The sequence below is a fragment of the Rhea americana genome, unplaced genomic scaffold (genome assembly GCF_003343005.1).
Source record: "Rhea americana isolate MKP2758 unplaced genomic scaffold, rheAme1 scaffold_97, whole genome shotgun sequence".
Lineage (NCBI taxonomy): Eukaryota > Metazoa > Chordata > Aves > Rheiformes > Rheidae > Rhea > Rhea americana.
In genome coordinates this window covers 857,589-873,999 of record NW_028187166.1, presented here as the reverse complement: position 1 = coordinate 873,999, position 16,411 = coordinate 857,589, and the positions used below count along the sequence as shown (strand labels likewise).

The 16,411-nt window shown below is 44.5% G+C and overlaps 1 protein-coding gene across 2 annotated transcripts in view; it reads left to right on the top strand.

Moving 5' to 3' along the window:
- Positions 1-16,411, top strand: part of COL5A1 (collagen type V alpha 1 chain) — a 167,007-nt gene that overhangs the window by 136,937 nt on the left and 13,659 nt on the right. For both annotated transcript variants that reach the window (XM_085325272.1, XM_085325271.1), the window contains exons 38-58: positions 2,550-2,603; positions 4,243-4,350; positions 4,634-4,723; positions 4,825-4,878; positions 5,533-5,640; positions 7,505-7,612; positions 8,235-8,288; positions 9,164-9,217; positions 9,397-9,504; positions 9,593-9,646; positions 9,735-9,842; positions 10,864-10,917; positions 11,352-11,459; positions 12,521-12,574; positions 12,940-12,993; positions 13,459-13,512; positions 13,941-13,994; positions 14,543-14,650; positions 15,117-15,170; positions 15,317-15,370; positions 16,084-16,191. In XM_085325272.1, the coding sequence (XP_085181398.1) occupies positions 2,550-2,603; positions 4,243-4,350; positions 4,634-4,723; positions 4,825-4,878; positions 5,533-5,640; positions 7,505-7,612; positions 8,235-8,288; positions 9,164-9,217; positions 9,397-9,504; positions 9,593-9,646; positions 9,735-9,842; positions 10,864-10,917; positions 11,352-11,459; positions 12,521-12,574; positions 12,940-12,993; positions 13,459-13,512; positions 13,941-13,994; positions 14,543-14,650; positions 15,117-15,170; positions 15,317-15,370; positions 16,084-16,191 (1,602 nt within the window). The remainder of the gene's footprint in view (positions 1-2,549; positions 2,604-4,242; positions 4,351-4,633; positions 4,724-4,824; positions 4,879-5,532; positions 5,641-7,504; positions 7,613-8,234; positions 8,289-9,163; positions 9,218-9,396; positions 9,505-9,592; positions 9,647-9,734; positions 9,843-10,863; positions 10,918-11,351; positions 11,460-12,520; positions 12,575-12,939; positions 12,994-13,458; positions 13,513-13,940; positions 13,995-14,542; positions 14,651-15,116; positions 15,171-15,316; positions 15,371-16,083; positions 16,192-16,411) is intronic.

The following is a 16,411-nucleotide window of genomic DNA, read 5'->3' as shown; positions in this document are numbered from 1 at the left end:
TGAGGCATGTGGAAGGTATGATAATACAGCTGTTGTACGTCTCTGGTGATCTGTTTTCTGCATCTTCTTCTTTTTTTTTTTTTTTTTCTTAAAAGATACCCTAAGCAAAAATGATCATTGTGCCATGTATTCATGTGCATGCAGTGATTAGTATCCTTCTGTGTTGTGTTTTGGTGGATTTTTGTTTTTTCCTCAACTGATTACAATCCAGCTCATTTGCTGCTGTTGATATTTTGCTCTCCTCAACACTGCATGCTGCATGTTAGCAGATAGGCTCTTTGTTCTGTGTTTGTTTTACAGGGGAAAAATACCACGACAACTTTCTCTGCTCAGCTTTGCATTTTTCCCCACTGCCTTTCCTAGCAAATGAGCATTAAAAAGGCTTTGCACATTATGCATTTTCCCCTTAACTTATCACAGAAAAATTTAATTAACTTGCCTGGCATTTGCTAAGCAAGGCAATGCAAATACTGCTCAATGCAACCCCAGATATTTATTTACGCTCCATAAGACTGACTTTTTGGTGATACTTGTGGTATTTTCAAGCAAAGAATCCTCAGGTCGGGATTAGCTTAAAGGTGAAGAGAAGAGCATTCACCTGCCAAAGTCTGATTGTGACATTTAGTCTTCCTTCATTGAGTTATCTATAGCATTAGGGACACCTAAATTCAAATTAGAAAAAGAAGGAAAGTCTTCACTTGCTTCTGCTGCTTTCAGCGCTTGAGACTGGACTCACTTGAGACTGATCCGACTCCAAGTGAGCGTGTATATGAACACGCTTTCAATTATTTTGGGTCTGAAAGGATCCCCCAATGGCTTGCTTTAGTCATTCTGGTAATGACTTACCTATTCAAATACTTCCAGAAAGCAAACTTTTGTTCTTCCAAGCTTTGGAAGAAGCTTGCAGAGATCCCTTTGGCCCGGCTGCCCGGAGCACGCGCGGACGTGCGCGCAGAGGGAGCAGCGGCCCTGGGTTTGCGGCCGGGTGCCTGCGTGCTGGCCCGTGCTGTAGCTCCAGCTTGTGGCTGTTGGAAATCTTTCGGTTTAGTCTGCCCATGAGGCTACCAACTTTAATGCCTAGGATGACTTTTAAAGCAGATGGCCAATGCTGTATAGCTTAAGATAATTTCCCGTTTCTCTCCTCCTTTTTTGTCCTCTTTCCTTACGCCATGTCAAAAGGGGAGGAGATAAGCACAAAAACAAATTAAATATTATTTCCACATTGGTAACCTTGTTAGTGCACTCTGTACCTTCATGCACAAAAACCTAGACTTGAAATCTGTGTCTTGTGTGGTTCCCTTTATTTTGCTTTTGGATTAGCAGATATAGGGCATGCTGAAGAATGCCTAAATATTTGGCCTTATTAGACTTATTAACTTGGAGTGTAAAAGAAAGAAAAAAAATAAAAGGAAAATTCAGACAGGATTAAAAAAAAAAAAAGAAAGAAAGAAAGAAAGAAAGAAAAAGGAGTTTTCTAAGTCCAGCATAGAAGTAGTTGAAATATTTTTCTAAATATAGAGTCTAAATTGTACTTTCATTTCACACAGACTTTTTGCCATTTCCCCATCAACTGTGGGATATTTTCTATTATTTGCAGACAGCTATAACAATGTTGAATAGTTTTTTTAGCTTTTAGCATGACACAGTACCATTGGCTTGGGACTTAGCTGATCATCTTTTGTGGCAATGAGAAAATTAGCCTTTAAGTTCTAAATGACATTTCTCAAGCATGTCAACATGTTATAGTAAGAATGATAATTATGTGCTTTTTAAAGGGTAGTTTAGAACTAAACAATTGCTGTGGTGACAGTTTATTACTGTCACCCTTTAAGGTTGTTTTAAGAAGCTGTCATGGATCTCAGATTTGCAGACTTCATTATTCATCATCATTTGGTGATCCAAAGAGAAACACATTTTATCAACAGATGTTGATGAAGGAAATAAAACTTCACTCAAAACCCCAAGCTGACATGGTTGCGTGGAGAACTAGGGTCTGGTGCTGCCTACGTGAAAAATGAAAGATGGTCACCCAGCCTCAGAGCTCCTGAGGAGTGAAGCATAAAATAACAATTAAACCAGAACTGGGAGTAGGAGAGGGGAAGTTGTTATTAAGAATTGCTTAGCATTAGATATGTGCGCATGCTGACTTTTTAATGGCCATTTCTTCTGTAGGTTTCAGAGGTGTAGCAAGCTTTTTGTACATATGGCCGTTCCTTCAGGCAGCCACAGTAGCTCCATCAGAATAGCAGAGCTGAGCTGAGGATCTGGTCCCCATCAGAAGGCCCCCCTGCCCCAGGGAGTGCTGCTCCCAGAGTCCTCACTGGAGCTGGAAGACTTTGATCATTGCTTTTCCCTTCCACCCCCTTGTAAATACACAGATAGAGATCTTCCATTTTCTGTTTAATTTCTTCTTTCTTCTGCCTGTGGGTGTCCATCCTTTCATAGTCAATAGTCTCCTCAGAGGAGGAGCAGTCCAGGAGCAGTCTGTGACCCTCATTTGACTGCTTGTGAGAAGTGTCATCTGTTTGTCTTTTTCCTTTTTCCAACAGGGTTTCCAAGGCAAGACAGGCCCTCCAGGCCCTCCTGGTGTTGTAGGCCCTCAGGTAAGAAATGGCTGCTCCATGTCTGAGCCTTGCCAGCACGACACCCTGGGCTGGGGACCCCGGGGACTGGCTTAGCTGGGAGCTATGGGATGACAGATTGCCCAGAGCAGAGGCTCCTGCTCCAGGGGACGTGAAGTTGCATCAAAGCGTGCTGTTTTGGAAATTCCTGGCCACAGAGTTAAAAACTCAGAGCCTCCTTTGCTGTGTGGTAGATCAGAGTTTGCCCCACTGTCTCTGTGCAGAGGTCCAGCTTGTTCAGGCCTTAGGATGGTGCTTGGACAAAGTGCCTAAAAGCCCCCAGCCCCATCCTGCTTGGCACGTTGCAATGTGAGGGGTGACCAGTGGTGCAGTGCCAAATCTCGCCAGTGCTGCTGTAAATAAGGTGGTGCCTGTGAAGTTCACAGACCAATGTTGGTGTAAAATTGGTGTGGGACCAGGGAGGGAGACCATCTCTGGCCCTTTGCCATCCTACCTAACATTACAGAAGACGCTGCGCAGACCCTGACTAAATGACCGTAAGGAACCAGAGTTAAATGCAATCTTGAATGCCCCAGCAGGTCATGTAGCCCTTCAGGACAGAATAAGAATGATGCACCAGTGCTGTTACATTTTATTACGAAGAAATGCAGTGATTCTCTGCTCTGTCAGAGCTGAGCTTTTTTTTATGTTATTTTTTGTAAGTCACAATGAACTCTGTGCAATCTGGAAATAGTATCTGCACAAGTAGTATCTGTACCCCTAAATACAGGCTTGCAGGCCTCGTGCATCAGTTTTATAGGTAGAGTCTTAGACTGAATAAAACTGGGTTTTGGTAGTCATCTTTTCTGAACTGCTGGGGAGGTACACTCTTTAATTAAAAAGTAATTAACTTGTCCTCTTTAATGGTAGCGCTAATTCCACAGTTTATAAATTCCCTGATTAGGGGCAATTCCCTGATTCTATCTGTGTTCTCAAGTGCAAATTAGGTTTTGTGGCAATTTTATTTGGCTCTGCTGTGCATAGTTAGTGTGATGTGTGGTTGCTGAGTGATCACAATGTTATCATTCTGCTTACACTAAGTGGCACCCTGCAGTGTGACATGAATTATAACCACAGTCCCAGTGGACATCAGTGTGCAGGGATGTTATGGTCTTCTGCATATGGCTTTTGTCCCCCTCCAAAATGGGACACTTGGGAACCTTCTGTCTAGAGCGTTATGTGACACTTGTCACCATTAGTGCCCATGTACAGCACAGAGGCAGTCAATAATTTCCATGTACTACAAGCCTAATCCATTATTTATGCCCAATATCAGGAAGAAATAGCATGATTGTTCTATGCTTAGGAAGCTTTCAATATAAAAAGCCCTGAGCATAACAACTGTAATAGTAATATCTGTCATTTTTGCAAACACTTGAATTCCAGAGGTTCCCAAAGCCTCTAGGTTAAGTGCCATTTTACCTGCTTCCAAACCAACATCCCTTTATATGTTAAAGAAAGCATCCCTCCCAGGCTTCCCAGTGACACCGAGTGTGACAGCTAAGGGAAGAAGCATCTTCTGTCTAGTTGCAGCTTAAAGGGTGAAACTGATAAACTTCATCAGCTTCTTACTTGCTTGGTTTGCTGATCTCCTGCACCTTCTCTTAATCTGTTTCTTTAGGGTCCGACTGGTGAGACTGGCCCAATGGGTGAGCGGGGACATCCAGGCCCTCCAGGTCCCCCTGGTGAACAAGGTCTTCCTGGCCTCACTGGAAAGGAAGGGACCAAGGTAGGCTGTTTCCCCATCTGGTGTGACTGCTAGTGCAGTCCAATCTGCAGCATGTGACAGATGAAGATGAGTCCACATTCGGTTTGCGGGATGGGGAGCCAGCAGGCTGTTGAATTCACCTTCCTTGCAAGTCTGGATGCCTGCCTCTCTCCCAAAGGTGGAGCAGGAAGATTCAGGAAAGAAATCTTGTTTAACAACATCTCATCCAGAGTAGAGTCCGGAGAGAGGAGCTGGGTCTTTATGGAGTTTGCAGATCTTTAGGTATTTATCATTGTAATTGCAGGGTGATCCTGGTCCAGCTGGTCTCCCAGGAAAGGATGGTCCCCCGGGCTTGCGAGGCTTCCCTGGAGAGAGAGGCCTCCCTGGCCCAATTGTAAGTAAAGGCTCTTCCGATCTTTCCAGTGGGAAGGATGAACAGGCAATGCAGCACACGGCTCCAGAAATGACTTTGTTTTCCTGTCCTCTTCCTTCCAGGGTGCTCCAGGACTGAAAGGCAACGAAGGTCCCCCAGGGCCTCCAGGTCCAGCAGTAAGTATCCTTGTCCTTGCAGCACCACCTAAGACATTTACAGGCTTGGCAAGCCAAAACTGAGCTTTAGTCACAGCTCAGAACTTTGTCTGTTATTCTCTTTGCACTATCTTGCTGCTTGCTGGATACTGCTTTATTTTACAAGACACACATGTCAATCATTTTGTGGTGTCAGCCGTGAACATGTGTGACAGGCTGAGGGAACGGGATGATTCAGGACATCAGGAATGAGGAAGCTGAGCATTTTGCTTCTAAGTCACCAGCTTTGCTTCTGAAAGTTGTTCCCACTTGAGATTCTTGCACAGTGCAGCCCTCCTAGAAGAAAATATTCATCATTGAACCCTCCCTGCTGCATTAGCTGTTAAATGGCTCATGGTTTTTTTCCAGACTCTAATAATATGCCCCCAGGAGCTGAGCTCCCTGCACCATCCCAGGAAGAACTCAGCTGCTTCAGGGATTTTAATTAAGAAGGATCTATAGGACCCCTTGGGCTGATGGTACTGAGTCATTACATGGCAGTCACCCCATCAAACATGCTCACATACTGACATCTGCACTTGATGCACTTGCAGTGTGCTGCTCTTGGGTTACTTTCTTTCTGTAGCTGTATAAAGCCTTACATGCCAGTTAATGCTTCCCTCCTTCTCCAAACAGGGCTCTCCTGGTGAGCGAGGTCCCGCGGGTTCAGCTGGCCCAATAGGCCTGCCAGGGCGACCTGGCCCACAAGGGCCTCCAGGACCTGCAGGTGAAAAGGGAGCCCCGGTAAGTACTGGTGTAAGATTAGCAGCTGTGAGTCAAATAGGTATCTGTATGCTGGGAGATGAGTGTGGAGGCAGACCCTGGGGGTAGGTATGTAAAGAGGGGGGAAAAAAGAATCCAATTAAGGAAGAATCATCTTATCTTGGGTCCATCAAGGCAAGTAATGTTATCTGCTATAAACCACCCTGTTTGTGACATCCATGCCATCAAAAATGGATGGATACGATGCAAAAAGCATGGATATGATCCTAGGGACCAAAATGACTTCAGGCAATAGGAAGGTATACAGACTCTGAAGAGGTGACATGACAGGCTATGTGACCTTGTTGTGACAAATGGCCACAGGACAGGCCTCTGAGCAGTGAAGTGAACCTCATCAGTGCTTAGGAGAACCGGAGTAAAGCAACAGCCACGGTAATTTCCATTGGGCCCAAATCTGAGCAGTACTTTTGAAGGGAGAATGGATGCAATGGAATAAGCCACCCTAGACTTGTAGCTAAGCAACAGAAGTAACAGCCACTCTGAAAAAGATGGTGAGGAATAAAATTCATATCCCAGCTCTGTCCCTGGCCAAGAGCCCACGTGAGGTGACACGGCGGGTTATGTTTCTGGCTGGGGATGCTGTGTGCTTCTACAGCACACGTGTACCAAGTTATCCCACCAGCACCCGTAGGAGGGGCTGCTTTAAGCAGGACTCGGGCAGGTAGCTGCTGAGTCCTGCCATATGGTCCTTCTCCTGCATGTTCACCAGCCTGTGCAGGCTGTCAAGTCTTTCAGTCCCGAGGCGTACATGTGAGGCATCACATGAAGATAGGAGAGACTATTTTTGTGACTGAAGAGCACAACATCGTTGCAGTCCCAAGGAGGAAGGCTGTGCACCTCTTTTACACCCAAATGGTTTTGCAGAGAAATATCACTGACTTTCGGGTTGCCTGGTTCAAACTCAGGCTCAGCTTTAGATCCAGCAAAATGGGCAAACGCTGACATCAGTGATTTCAGACAATACTAGGACACTTTGATAGTTTTTATTAAAGGTGTTTATCAACTACAGTATTCTGTGTTTGCAGGATTATTAGAAACACTAGCAGCTAGTCCAGAGGCAAGAATTTCCTGGTGAATCAGCTCTATGAACATCTGTACTGCCAAGTGTCTATATGATGTGTTATTGGATGGATGGATAGGCAATTTATGTGGCATCTAATTATTCAGAGGAGAGTACCAGGATTTAGATGCAATTAAATTATGTACTAGGAAACTGAAAAATATCCACTGCTCAGTTCCTATAAACAAACAAATTTGATTGAAGGCTCCAGGTTTGAGGAATGCAAGTAGATTGTTTGAGCAGGAGGTAGCAGTGTTTTATCCACTTAATGTGTTTTCCTTTGTCCAGAAGGCTCAGGAGGGGGGTCAGGGTCTCCTGAGAAATCTCCATCTGCTGTGCAGTAGGCAGGAAGGAGGCATTGAAAGCATTCATGCAGTCAGGACTGGCATCAGTAAGAATTGGCTTGTGGGAATAAAAAATAGTTGGAGTCTTGTTCCTCATTGTGAGAGAGAGATGAGAGAGATGACAGAGAGCTCAGACTGAGCATGATTATATTGTTATAGCAGCAAAATTACAGCTGTGATGTAGGTATTCATCATTTAGATTTATTTGTGTTTTATTTGTCTCCTGAGGTAGAAATTTTGTCTTGCTTGAGACAGGGAACACAGAGAGAGCCCTGTAAAATAATACCTGCTGAAAACCAGTTTTGTTATACAAGACTATATCATCAGGGGTCATTAGTTGATGAATGTTGATGGGTTTTAATGAGCAGATTGGAAGGTGGAGGAGAATGCTATGTAACCTGTCTGCGCATTACATCTCCAGGGTGAGAAAGGCCCTCAAGGGCCAGCTGGTCGGGATGGCATCCAGGGCCCAGTTGGACTCCCAGGGCCAGCAGGTCCTGTTGGGCCACCTGGAGAAGATGGAGACAAGGTGAGAAAAGTCTCTCTGCTTTGCAGGATTACTCTTGGAAGAAACTGTGCAGCATGACCCTACTCCACCATGCTGACCTGCTGCTTGCATTTCATCATGTCAAATGTGCTGTATATCGTAATATAAGGATGTTTTGCGGTGCTTCCAATCCTATTAGATCTGCAGAGCCAGATTTGAGAGAGAATCAGACTGTGCTGCATGTGCATTGTCAACTAAACTGTTTATTGAATTCCAGTTAGCCTTCCCATAGGCTTACACAAGGTGTAAGGCCTAAGGTTCCTGTCCTTTCCTAATTAATTACATGTCCTCACTCTTTCACTCTCTCTGGACAGGAGGATTCCTAGAAAGCATTAACTGGGACATATCACTCATCATTGCTAACAAGGTTAGCAAAATGATACTTCCTGCATCTTGCAGCAGCTCAGAAAAGTTTTAGGATGCAAAAGGGTTTCGTTACTCCTGGAGTGGCCAGATCTGTGGCCTTTATCAAAACTGATTGGGGGAAGGTTTATGGGAGTCAGCATCTTTGGAATAGGACCCAGATGTGCAAGACTTGATTGTCATTACATGTAAGTGGTCACCTGGATGTATGAACTAACTGTGCACCTTTTACACCTGACAGGGTGAGATTGGAGAACCCGGCCAGAAGGGCAGCAAGGGTGACAAAGGGGAACAGGTAAGTGGGACACATGTCTTTGGTAATTGCTTTCCTGTAGGAACATGTGGTTACATTGTGCTATTTGCTGGAAATAAAAACTGTATATTTTTAATTTCTTCCTCTTACTTTTCCCCTCACCTTTTGTTCATCAAACACCAACACAATGTGAAAAAAAGAGTGAGTGCACTAAGGTGCATTTCTTCTCCAGGTCACTGGAGAATGTTTCCATGTCATCTTTCTACTATATCAATATCTGTGAAATATTAGCAACTCTTGCAGTTAACGTTGTGTGCTGTAGTCTCTTTCTAGTTGCTTATGTTAAAGCAACATAAGCAGATTCTGAGGAATAGAAAAGATGTTACACATAAGTGTCTAGTACCTAGAGCGAACTGAGTGGTATGATATTGCTTTACTGCAGCAAAGATATGTGACTGATGACTAAAATCAAAATCTCTTGTAAATGTACTGAAGGAAGCGGTCAAACTGCATGGGTTTTGACTTGATCCTTGAGCCTTACCTCCTAGGAGATGATATTGGAGGTAACAGTGACATGTCTGACTTATGTTACACGGAAACATGCAGAAGGTTTCTTCCTTTCCAGAAATATTTCTGACTTTCATCTTCCCAGAAAGTGTTTTGCAAAACAAGTCTTGGAGGGAGACTCTTTAGACCTGTCTTTCAGTGCAGCACTATCATACTGTTGGTACCAGTCATGCTGGAGGCTGGTGTGTCCAGGGAGACTTGAGGCAATCTTCCCACTCCTCTGTTTTGAGAGTTTGTGCCAGTCTAACGGAGATTGTGCTGGAAGGGCTTCTCATTTTATAGGTGAATTTTATTTATTTTTTTTTGCACTGTGCTCCCAAATGTGATGCAGCATTTCTGTTTCTTGACAGGGTCCACCAGGTCCTACAGGACCACAGGGTCCAATTGGTCAGCCAGGCCCAGCTGTGAGTATTGTCCTCTGTTAGTAGTAATACTACTACTTACTAAAAACTGTCCTTGGGAAATGCAGTAAAGAGATGGTATTTGTGACTGGCACAGCCACTGACTGCTAAAGGTGGATGGGGATGGGGCTTTGCACGTAGCACATCCCTGTGCTAAGCCATGTTAGACCCTTTTCTTTTAGGGTGCTGATGGAGAGCCAGGTCCTAGAGGACAGCAAGGCCTCTTTGGTCAGAAAGGTGATGAAGGACCGAGAGGTTTCCCTGGTCCCCCCGGCCCAGTGGGCTTGCAGGTAATTTACAGCATCGAGAGAGTGCTTAGGGTAATGAGAGCCAGAGTTGCACATGAGCTAAGAATTATTCCTTCTAACATCTCCACAGGGTTTGCCTGGACCACCTGGTGAGAAGGGAGAAACAGGGGATGTTGGGCAGATGGTAAGCTGTTTTTCTCCTTTCATTTTTATCACTGATATAAATATTGCTTCAAAAAACATGTCTTAAATTTGTCTCCCTTTTCTTTCAGGGTCCACCAGGCCCACCTGGACCCAGAGGTCCATCTGGACCACCAGGAGCAGACGGTCCACAGGGTCCTCCTGGGGGAATAGGAAATCCTGGTGCAGTAGGAGAGAAGGTAAAGCATCCAGGAAAACCTGATTTAAGCCAGCAGAAAGTTTGCTATCAAAGTCATTCAGGGGTTTTGTAAATGAAAAGCTGTTCTTCGTTAAGATATCAGTGTATCAGTGATCATGTGAAATGGTGAAAGAAAATAGAAAACTGGTCTGGGAAGATAAGCCAGGTCTGCTTGTCAGTGTAGCTCTGGCTCACTATGTGAGCATTGCCTTCCTTTCTCCCCACTGCCCGCATGTGGAATGGATCAGTAAGAGGGCTGAGGTGGACAGGTGCCTACCAAATGCCATTGCACACTGTGCTAATCACCACAGTTGCTGGTGGTCTCATTAGAGAACCCTGGGAGGATTTGTCTTGAAGCCTGAATTATTTTAGGGGTGATAAGGTGAGAGTTAGGGCAGGAGAGTGGGGCAGTGATGGGATAATTCATGACTATGGTCATTTGGTGTGTTCGCTGTGTGTATAATTAAATAGATGTATTTACAGAAGGCAGCTTCTCCCAGCTTGAAGCACATTTAATTCTGTTCCTGAGATTCTTGCAATAGTGTTTTCTTCTCAGTTAAGAGATTTGTTTAAGAATGTATATGTTGCAGTATTTTGTTATTATGAACCAACAAGATGGAAATGCACCCACATGGAAAAGAAAATAATGCAGTGTCTACTGAAGAGCGCGCAGAAGGAAATCTCCTAGAGAAGTGGTGTCAGCCTGGTGTGCTGCTGAGACTCTCAACTCCCACTGAGCTCAGGGGGAACAGATAGTGTTTAGCACATTAGCAGAAACTCAGCACCCTTCAGAAACTGGCCTGCGGGTCAGTCAGTGCTAGGCCATGAGTGACAGTGCTGTAGCTGGAATTACGTGGAATATTTTAGCCTTTAATAACAGCTTATGATTTGTTGTTTGTCTTCTCGTGAGCTTTTGTTCCCACACTCCTGATGAGGACTGGCTGGGAGTACTCTCCACTGTGACCATGGAGTACTATAGCAATAGCAGCATAGCTGCATTCATCCTCTTTTCCCATCTGCAGGGTGAACCTGGGGAGTCTGGTGAGCCTGGTCTTCCCGGGGAGGTTGGCCTCCCGGTAAGTATGCTGCAGGCTGACCCTTGTTCTTTTAGTAGACTTTAAATACTCTATTTTCTGGAACAGAAGAGCTTTTCTTCAGTGATTTTCCTAAGGTTAAAGGGGTTTCAGAAAGGTGTGGATGTGAATGAAACTGCAGGGACTGAACCAGCTGTCTCCTAGTTCTGGAGTCAGACAGAGATGGTGGTGGTGGACCCAAGGGGCTGGCGCTGCCATGTTACAGGATATTTATACTATAACATAGAGTCACTGAATATAAACTACCCACAATTTAACAATATGAGTGCGATTAAATCTTTGTGGGAAGGCATTGCTAAACCGTGTCCACATATTTTAAGATATAAATGGAAGTTCTTTTTCAGAACTGATTAAAAGATAATTGGAGATTGGGAAATTATTTCCCTGGGTAATGGAAACACCTGTTTTCTTTACAGGGTCCTAAAGGTGAGAGAGGTGAAAAAGGTGAAGCAGGTCCCTCAGGTGCTGCTGGTCCACCTGGCCCCAAAGGTCCACCCGGTGATGATGGTCCCAAGGGCAGCCCTGTAAGTACCTCATCCTGTGAAAGCAATGCTGCTTTGTCTTGCCTAACAGAGATTTCCTTGTGCAAAGATGCTTTCCAAAGACATTTGTGGAAATCTGGAATAGGTTTAGCAGACAGAAACCTATGCCCCTTAATTATATGTGATATTAATCTGTTTCTTTAGAGCACTAATGAGGAAAAGACTTACCTGTACAACATATTTCAGCTTGAATTGTTAGTCTTTTTTACATGCTATCTTGAAACTCATCTCTGTGGGCCCATGATAGGTTTACTTTATGATAAGCTTATTCACTGACAAGATCCTCTGCATCAGTGAGGCTTCTGAAATGGTGTAGAGGAAATTTCTGTGAATTTGGGATTTTTTACCTTTAGGGTCAGATCCCTGATGATGCAAACTGGCATAGCTCTGTTGAAGCCAGTAGAGCTATGCTGATTTATACCAGATGATAGTGGTACAGTATTTCTTTCCTGCTCCTTTGATGCTTGCAGATTGAAGAAATTTATTATGTGATAAGCAAAGATGGCACAAAACAGCAGAGGAGTTAGTCATCTCTCTTAACGATGGGTTTTTGGGATATTGCACTGTTGGTTGGAACCTATTGTCTGAACGCTGTTCTCAAAATCATTTGAAGTGCACAATAGACAGTACTGAGAAGAGCCGCAAAGTGGTTTAGTCATTAAATGCGTTGAGAGGATCTTCCTGTGAAAAATGTTACACATCATGTAGCAAGCAAATGCAAAACCTTCTAATCTACACCAAACTGTGAGGATTTCACTGTCACTTGTGCAATATATTTATGAAAAACTAGGTGAAATTCACAGTGTTAAGACCAGAGATTTCCATAGTCCAGATCTGGAGCTGAGCTGGTAACTATGATCAGGTGAAATACACTGAAGATGCAAAGCTGAGATGTGAACTGGGACTGTTTGAGGTTGAAGACTTAGGATTTTGTGTTGTAAGGTGACTCCTCATGTTGTTACTGGGGTAGCAGGTACCTGATGCTCTACAGTTCTCCAAAGGCAATATCTCTGATCTGAGGATATCTTTTTATCTCTTTTCAGGGTCCAGTTGGTTTCCCTGGTGACCCTGGTCCTCCTGGAGAACCTGGTCCAGCTGTAAGTGTTTATCTCACAGAAGTGCACTTAAGTTCTTTCTCTTGATTTTGTGAAGTACACCTATTCCTTGGTCAATGCAGCTCCTCTGGCATTTACTCTTGCTTTTCTTGGGAAAGAGTAGAAAGTCCTACCATAAGATTGTTCTTCTGACCATGCTAAAATCTTTGGGACAGTAGCAGTATAAATGTCTCTTATTATCCACAGTATTTGACACCTGAGTCAGGAAGTTTGCTGGCATTTCTGATGGGAAGGGATGGTGCCTGGTGATGTGAAAACAAGTGGAACCGCTCCTGCTACTGCTGACACTCCACTTAACTGAATTCATACCCTAAATAAGCCCACTTGTTTTTCTTCTCCCCTTTTAGGGTCAAGATGGTCCCCCTGGTGACAAAGGTGATGATGGTGAACCCGGGCAGACTGTGAGTAAAGCGATGGACAGAATCTGTGTTGTACAGTAGTTTCTGTGCTGAAGTCCAAGGACTTTAACACAGAAGGACATACAGTATCTAATTCCCAGCAGCTTCTGCTGCACTGACTTCTCCTGATGTCTCTAAAACCCTCTCCTTCCCTCCTCTCTGCCTAGCCGTGGTTGCAGCCATCTATCTTGGCTACTCAGTAGTACCTTCTGAAAGGAAAAATTAGGTCAAGATAAAACAAAATCTAGCCTTTAATTTGAAGTTTACTGTTCCTTATGGTATTACATTGTGGGAAGGGATAAAACAAGATACCACTTGCACCCCCGAGGAGGTGTCAGAAGTTGTACTGACCGCCTACACCTCAGCTCAGCACAAACTCTAGATCTCAGCTTAGGTTTTACGTGCTCCCTCTTCCCTTCTGCGTCTCATGGTACATTTACAGCTTGTGCTCCTCCACTCTCCATCTAGGGTTCCCCTGGTCCCACAGGAGAGCCAGGACCCTCTGGACCGCCAGGAAAAAGGGTAAGCTGATTATTTAGAAATATTTTTTCTGTGTATAGTTGTATTGGTTTTTGCAAGTAATGTTATTTTTAGGTTTAAAGGAAATGAAAAGCAGTAGTTGTGTTTTTTAAAAAACACAAGTGATGTGCCATCCACAGCCATTGGAAATTGATGGGAATTTGTTGACTAAATTCTTTGATTTTTTTTTTTGTTGTGTTTAACACCTGAGTGAAAACATAAATATTAAGTACTCCTGATTTTCCTCCCTTCCTGGCAGAGCCCAGGGATTAATGTATCAAGAAGCTAATTTATAAAGCTTTTTCAGAGATATTTATCTCCACGTTGTCATCTTCCCTGGGGCTGTAGCATCATTTTTGATAATTCCGCTAGACTGTTTCATATCAGTGGTGATCAAACTGTGTTTTGTATCTGTTTTATGCTTTCTCTAGGGTCCCCCTGGTCCAGCTGGTCCTGAAGGAAGGCAAGGCGAGAAAGGCGCCAAGGTAAGGGCTGAATGGATTTGGACTTCTATATCCTTTGCATGCCAAAATACTGGTAGCATTGTGTTTTGAAAGGAAGTGATTTGATTTTGCTGTATGTTGCCTGATTTGGGGCCATCAGCTTCAAATCTGTGTGTTTTGTCTTTTAACAAACTCCTTGGATATAATTAGAGCTTGGTAAGGTTATGGGGATGCCTTTCTTTTTCTGAAATGACCAAGTACCATGTTTGGCACTTTAATGTGTTGCAAGTAACATGGTATGCTCCAGCAGACGCAAATAAAGACCCTCCTGATCCAGAGGGTCTGCAGCCGAAGTACAGTTCCTGCTGCAAACTGGCAGAAATGAGCAATGCTGAAAAGTGAGGCTGTTTAGAGGCTTATTCTCAGCACATAAGGGATAGGAAGCAGAAGGAAATTCAACAGTAGAAAGTTTTAAATGTTATACAGGTGACTGCATTCATTCTGTGAAGTCCTGCCAGCACCTACTCTGTATCTGAGAGGAGCATTTGATGGCTCACTGCACATTAAACCATACTGTCTCTTGCATCTAGGGTGAAGCTGGTTTGGAAGGACCTCCTGGGAAGACAGGCCCAATTGGTCCCCAAGGTGCTCCAGGGAAACCCGGCCCTGATGGTCTTCGAGGAATTCCTGGTCCAGTTGTGAGTATTGCCAAACTGAGGAAAGTCTGAGAAAGCTGCTGAACCAGGATGGCTTCCCAGGCTTTACCATAACCCATCTGCCTTGGAAGATGTCTTTGTCCCAGTGTAATGTCCTGTTTACAAGCAAGCCGATAGTTTCTGTGTTTGAGTGCCTGACAGCAGGTAAGCTGTATTAGTGGAGTTAGCATAATGATGGAAATCACCTCCCAGCATGATTTATCTGAGTTTTGGGTCTGCTCATCTACTCTCTGGATAACATTTCCGTGAGATCCTAAGTCCTTTTCCAGTAGAGACTTGAGCATGAAAGGAACATAAGTCCTTTTGCTTTTACCTTCCATGAGAAATGAAGGCAAGTGTTTTCCAGCCAGAGTGACCAGATAAGGATGGGTGAATGATTGAAATAATCACAGCTGGGGAGCACTTCTGTTATGGATGATTAGTTTGAGCAGATTGCATTGTTTTACAGGGTGAACAAGGTCTGCCAGGCTCCCCTGGCCCAGATGGACCTCCAGGCCCAATGGTATGTCCAGGCTGGTCAAATTCTATGAGTTTTTACAATAAATGTAAATGTACAAATCTTACATAAATTCATATTCTCTCTCTCTCTCTCTCTCTCTCTCTCTCTCTCTCTTATTTATTTATTTTACCCCCTTCTGTCTCCCAAAGGGTCCACCTGGTTTGCCTGGTCTTAAAGGAGACTCTGGTCCCAAAGGAGAAAAGGTGAGAATGCTGCACGCAATCTCTGCAGAGCCTGGTGCCCCGTGTCTGGCTGTGGGGAAAACACGTCATTGCAAAGGGGCCCTGCGGCTGGCAGCGCAGGGCTGAGGAGGGTTACAGGTCACCTGGGTTCTCTCGAAGACTGTGGAAGTATTGGGCATCTCTTCAGAGGAGAGGTGCGGAGGGCCAGCCAGGAGTCTGCCCCAAGAGGTGAACTGAACCGTGCGCTAGGTGAGCACGCGTTGCTGCCCGGCTGGCGCTCTGCCCCGTTCCTGTCATCGCCTGGCGCTGGTGAGAGTGACGCAGCGTAGTGGAGCTGAATCACCTCATTCCCTGCGCTGGCTCGTGCAGTCCCAGGCAGTTGTAATCATCCCGGCTGCCTGAACAGAGACCCTCTAACAGAGGGCGTAGGAAAGCACGGGCACCTGGCTTGCTTGAGGGCATGATTCTCAACCTTGTAGAAGTTTCTGTAATATTTGTTAACATGAAATGAGCAGATGCTCTAATGCAGCAGTTCTGTTTCTGTATTTTTAGTGTTTTCTGTTGCAAAAATCTTGTGCTCTTCACTGCTCTGGGTCTTTCAGGTGTCAGGGATAACTATAATTACCTTGTTTAGTTTTTTGCTTTTGTATCCAGAAATGACTTTCATGGGAGGCTTAGGCTTTTTAGTCACCTCTGGAGGGAGATCATAATTAGTATCTTCTGTTTTCCCTTAGGGTCATCCAGGTTTAATTGGTCTTATTGGACCACCAGGTGAGCAGGGAGAAAAGGGTGACAGAGGTCTCCCAGGACCCCAGGGCTCAGCAGGCCCCAAAGGAGAGCAGGTAAATGTTCCATATGACCTTCATTACGTGTGCCTTTGAACAGTGGGGTTTGTTGCCTTTGAGCAGGTGTATAACAGCAGAGATGGTCTATCACTGTCTCAGCAGGACAGTCTCACTGATTTTTGAGAAATACCTCCTGCATTACTGTGCTTTATTCTATGTGTGAAATATTATACTCATATATGGACTCACACTCCAGAGGGTGAGTCACTCGGACCCC